We start from the raw sequence: 6,000 nt of genomic DNA on the forward strand, positions 1-6,000 counted from the left end.
AAAAAAAAAAAAAAATCTCCACAGATTTAGGCAACCACCCATGAAGCTGATTAACAGTCAGTGATCAGGAGGAACAGCTTTGCCTCTTAAACTTTTCACCTCTCATTGTTAGCTGTGAAATTTTATTTCCGTTAAAAAGCAAGCCTGTAATCAAAACTGTGCCATTCTACACTTTATGCCAGTTCTCTAGTTAAATTGTACCCACATCACCGAATCAGCTTGTTCAAGAGACAAACAGCATAAGGTATGTTTCTGAAACACTGTTTTTTAATTTGTACTTGCAAAGAAAGACAAATATTTTTTACATATATTCAGGCTAGTTGCTGCATAACTCTGTCACCCTAGTATTGAGAATATTAAATACACAATTGATGTTCTATAATGATGTGCCTTAGGAAATGTTAACTTTAAATATGAATAAAAATATTCTCAGCCTTTTATACTCTCTCATTTGCATGAATCTATATTTCAATCACTTTTTTCCCCAAAGTCTAAGGAGTTTTTCCTTCCTAAAAACTATATTGTTGAGTATATAATGAAAACAGACTTTGAAAGACTACGACATGAGCTCAGGACATTATGTCAAAAGAATGGTCACATTGCACCTCTGCTTATCTATTCAAAATGCCACATTACAAGTGGCTGGTGCTTATAATCTGTATGGTGTGCTGTTGATAATTGTGGATACTGTAAAGGGTAAACAGTATGAATTCCACTCCTGCTGCTGCTATTCACCCTGTAGGGCTGAGCGTGTTACATCCAATTATGAGGTAAAGCATAATGCTACTAATAGCAGCTATATAATTTATTTCAGTCCTCATAGGCACTATTTTTGCCTACAAAATTGAAAAATTGTTTTATTCACAATTTGCTTTTTGTTCATTTGTATAAAAAGGTGCTTTTTCATTTCACAAAATTATAATCATTAATTGGGCACAGATGTGCAACCTTGGTAAATGGAATTACTCTTACACTGCATAACATTTCATATTGAAACAGATATTTTCACACTGTTTTGTATGTGTTTTTAGTACTCTAACATTGCATTTCTGATCCACTTATACTGTGTGACAGGTTATAATATAATTCTGTGTGGCTTTTTATTTATTTATTTAGCATCCCTGTCTATTCTGGAGAGTTTAGGTGCATCTGGACTCTGATTAATACTGTAATGGATCCTCTATGCTGGCCGCCAGAGGTCACTCTAGAATCCAGGTTAAAAGTAGCATGGGGGCATATGGTTTCTGTCACATCCCCAGACAAGATTTATTTAGCCTATATATTATTTTAGGGGCTTTCCTGTATAGAGAATTCTCCATCATATATGTATTACCGTACTTGATGTAGCTAAGTGGATCAACTAACACAAAACTAGTCTAAAGGAAGTGCATAGAAATAGTATTTACCTTTTCCTTCCTCCAGGAAATTATTCAGCTGTACTGTCCTCCCCTAGTCCAAATATATATTTGGGTGCTCCTTTTCCATTCCAACAAGTAAAAGAGAAAGGTTCAAGAGAGAGAAATTGGCAGATGTATCCCATTCGTGCTGCTTTTGTTAAAGAAAATCTATTGACTAATTTTGCTGGATTTCTATCTCAGTGAAATAGTGGAGTTCATCAAACTCTATGCTCTGAATAAAATGTATAGTTTGCTGGTGTAAAAGCTGCCAGGATACTGTGAAATTGACGAGTAATCCTGTGCAAACAAAGTGAACCACCTGTCGTAAAGTTAAAGATCTTGGGAAGCAGATTGTCATTACTTTAGTAATTATACACAAACACTTCTTAGTAAAGTGGATTAGAATTTAAAGAATAGATCAGCTTTATGTTCCACTATGAAAAAGGAAAAGTGTGTTAATTGCTAATGGACAGTAGCTTACACTGAGACACGTCACAGTTGAAGAATATGATATGAAATAGACCTTTGGTGAAATAATTTTAGTAATCATGTGACATAGACCAACTAAAATCCTTAATTCATTCCATGGAGAAAAAAGGCATAACAATGTTGATTAAGAACAGTATTGATTTTTAAGCTGGTATTTCTTTTGTTTTTTTGATTTGTGTCAGTATTAAATGCACATGTTTGCATTTTCCCCCTTTGACATTGTATTTAAACAAATGATAAAAATATAACTTTTTTATAAAACCTTATAAAAAGTAATATTTGTGGGAGAATCATTTATGGGAGAATAGTTCATTTATCAGTATAATATGTATTTATATATTCTAAATGTATTTACAAGAATAACTTTAGCTGAATAAGCCATTCTAGTCAACTGTCTTAACACACATTTATAATTAAAAAAAATATTTTGAGTATGTATCAGAAGTGCTCACCTAACCTAGCCCTAGCAGTGCAAATGGTTCTGCTCTAATTACTGTTGCTGCTATAATTCTGTATTAGTAAAAGAATTTTTGAATTGCACATCAATATATAAGACATCAGAAGCAGCATTATAGCCTTTGAAATGGCTTAGGCCCATATAAACCTTCCTGTTGTGTCAAAGTATTACAGGGGTCCCCAAACAGTTGGTGATCTTAAATACTAAATCTGCTGCAATACTGAGGCACTACAGGGTAGGTTAAGGATGAAGTTTCAGCCTTCATTCTGAATGTCCTTGCTTTGTGGATTTAAGTCAGACCCTAAATCTCATTTGAATCTAGTTTAATTAGTTGAGTAATGCATTAATTTGTGAATATATAACTCAGACATTTTTATACACAACATGCCACTTTTTTCTTCCTCAATTGGAAAAAATGCACTTACAAACCTGTGATAAATATTTTGATATACAATCCTGTAACTATGATAGTATTTGACATTAAGCTTTTTGGCTGTTTAAAGCTGTTTAATCAGTTGTAATATTGCTCACACTAAGAAATATAGTTAGCTAAGAAGTAAATATAATTTTGTGTCAGTAGTTTAAAAATGTGTTAACGCTGGTTTGCTTACTTGTTCCATTTTTTATTTGCAGTTGAAAAAAGAAGAAAAAGATACATATGATGAAAACATCCATTACCCCTTTCTTCTTGTTTTAACCAAACATGAATAGAAGATGAAATATTTTTTTTAAAGGACAAGTTAGAACTAATGATATGTGTGTGTGATTTATTTTTTCTGAGTGGCTATCATAAAATATGATAAGGAAAATGTGTTTCATTTATTGCAGTGAGGAAACCTTGTGAGACATTCTGTATGTCATTTTAAGAACTTATTTTTCTCAATTATATTTCCACCTTAAAAAAATGATATGTATATATTTACAAAGCTCTGCAGCTAGTTTTCCTTCTCTCTCATGTCTTTCAGCTTGCATGTTTGTTAATCTCTCTAAACGTGATTTCTTTGTTTGTATTTGAAAACACATGCATCATATGCTTTGTGGTTGTATTTGACCCGTTGAAAGTACTAACGCTAGCAAATAGTTTCCTCAAGATCTTTAAAAAGTGCACACATCACCTCATAGATTTTTCTTTTGCCTTTCTTGAATTTTCCCTGTTGATTTTTCTATCCGTGCAAAATTGAAATGTTTTGACTTGTTTTGGTGGTTTCTTTTTTTCCTTTTTTTTTATTTTTTTTTATTTTTTATTTTTTATTTTTTTTTTGCAACAGGGTACTTTTTTCCACTGTAGATATATTAGAAATTATGCATCAAACAAAAGCCTCATAAACTGACCATTTGTCCTTTGGACACAATAGCTTGCCCAGCCCTCTGCTCCTCCTCTCCAATTATGTGTGATTAGTCTCAGTGTGTTGTGTCAAGAAGGGGGAGTGTGCTGAGTGCTTATTATCTGGTTAGGTACAAGAAGAGCACATTTAGGCTCTGACTATGAATGAAAAGTGAGCCTTTATCAGGACTAAAATCTAACTGCTGCTGTTCTACAAACCTCTCTTTAAAAATAGATCTTGTCCTAAGACATTCTGAAGCTATGGCAACTAGGGAATTTTCTTTTAAATGCAATCAAACAATCATCTTATTCAAACTAGGTGTGTATTGTGATATACTGTGGTTCAAATGTTTTGTAAATGTTTAATATAGCACTGAGAAAGGACAGCTGTCCTACAAAGAAACATGATCATATTCTTCTTTTCTAATGGTTTAATAAAATGTTCTAATGATTTCTTGAAATAGCAAGCTGGATCTTTAAGGAATCCTGCACAATCTCTTTAACCAAAACACTTTTAGAATGGTAAAAAACCACAGTCAGATACTTAGTATGGTTAAATGTGCAGTTTCCTATTGAAATACATTAAAACAATTCCATTTGGTCAATTCTCTTCCTCTCACATTTAACAAACTGAGCTGTATGTAAACCACTAGCTTATACAAGTTCTTTTCTCTTCTGTACTATCCTCAAACAAATTTTTTCACCACCAGTTTGCATGTCCTTGTATTCAACACTTTTTATGCTCCATTAGAGCACCTAGATGGATCTCAGAAGGCATAGGTCAAGTCGCAGTTAGATCATACATTTCTTTCTCACAAAAACTTGAATTGCAATGCCAAGTGATGGGCTAACATCACAATAACAGCAATTTATTCCTCTTTTGATAAAACAGCAGTCTATTCTCCGTATTAGATAAAGACCAGGGGCAATGCAAACCAGCCATTTATCCTAGTAGTTCAGCAGTAGATCTCCTTTATGGATGTTGTGGGTTTCATGTTCAAACTCTTGATAGAAAAATATTTTCTGATAAGAAATAAGGAGCATTTAGGAATAGTTTAAGGCTGTTGTAAAGACGCTTTTCATCAGTTTTTGTTCTCTTTGGACATACAGCAAAGGACATTTTTCCCTAAGGAATGGATACAAGGAAATCGTTGTAACCAACAAAGAAAAGCCAAAGACACAGTGAAATATGAAAATTCTAGATCCTGTCTGCCTTTGTAAGAAGGGCTTGAGAATATTCTCTACAATATAATCTAATAAAGACAAATAGTTGCCAGAAATAAAACTAACTATTGTAATTGGAAATGGCATATTTTGTTGTTTATTCCTCCAGGAAATAAGCAAGTTTACTAAAATGAACAGCTAGTTATTGCTTTTTTTAAAAAAAAACTGTCTGTAGTGTTAGCACAAGGTGTTGCACTAGGTACTGGCTGTCTTCTTTTAAGAGTGTACTTGATGGAGTTTTACCAAAGAACACATCTGGGGTTTGATTCTGCAAACACTTACTCACTATTGAGCTCCAGTGTGTATGGCTACTCATGTGCATAAAAGCTTATAGGATTGGGCCCCTAATTTGTAATTTTCCACTGATAATCAGCATTAGGTTAAATATTTGTTCATTTCAAAATCTGTACTATAAAGGTATACAGTTGGAGGGGTTTTGTGTGTGTGTATTTTAAGTATTGTTTTTTAAAGGACATCTCTCAGATTTACAGTCTTTAGAAGGTACAGTTGACTGCAAAAACTTTCTGATTTCTGAAATTTTAATAAAAAGCCAATGATTTTTTTAATTAAGATGCTTGCTAAAGATCTCTGCTTAAAGATCACCAAAATAAGCTTATTAAAAATAAATGTGTCAAACTCCTGCATGTGTCCGTGTCCTGCCTTAACTGCTGTCTGTATGGCCTCTGATACTCTGTGTATTTTTAATGTGATACAGATTGCTTCATTCTTTAAAGGAATATTAGGATTGCATAGTTGATGTTTGTAAAGCAATCTGAAGATGAAAAGCATGGTATAAATGCTGAGTATTATTATTCCTATGTTATCTTCTTTGGCAGCCAATGGGAACATTTTCTGGCTATACAGAAAGAAGGACAGGAGACACTTGATATGGTCTGGGACTACCCAGCAGATGAAAGTGTGCAGTGTAGCTAACTACGTGATCATTTCAACATCTACCTGGGAAGGCTTCTGCAGGCAGCTCTCTTTTTCCATCCAGGTGCCCCAGCCTTGGACCTTACCATCCTCCCCTTTCCGCCCCTTGAACAAGAGTTAAGGTGAGCTATAAGAAAGGGAGTTGGCTCCCTGCCATACCAGTCAGAGGAGCCCCT

General features: G+C 33.9%; 1 protein-coding gene across 3 annotated transcripts in view; it reads left to right on the forward strand.

The window, feature by feature from the left end:
- The window catches only part of CAMKMT (calmodulin-lysine N-methyltransferase), a 361,094-nt gene extending 355,566 nt beyond the window's left edge, over nt 1-5,528 (forward strand). For all 3 annotated transcript variants that reach the window (XM_030557678.1, XM_030557680.1, XM_030557679.1), the window contains one exon: nt 2,977-5,528. In XM_030557678.1, coding sequence (XP_030413538.1) covers nt 2,977-3,054 — 78 coding nt within the window. In that variant the 3' untranslated portion in view covers nt 3,055-5,528. The remainder of the gene's footprint in view (nt 1-2,976) is intronic.
- Nucleotides 5,529-6,000: the final 472 nt, after the last annotated feature.

The sequence above is a fragment of the Gopherus evgoodei genome, chromosome 3 (genome assembly GCF_007399415.2).
Source record: "Gopherus evgoodei ecotype Sinaloan lineage chromosome 3, rGopEvg1_v1.p, whole genome shotgun sequence".
NCBI classification, from domain to species: domain Eukaryota; kingdom Metazoa; phylum Chordata; order Testudines; family Testudinidae; genus Gopherus; species Gopherus evgoodei.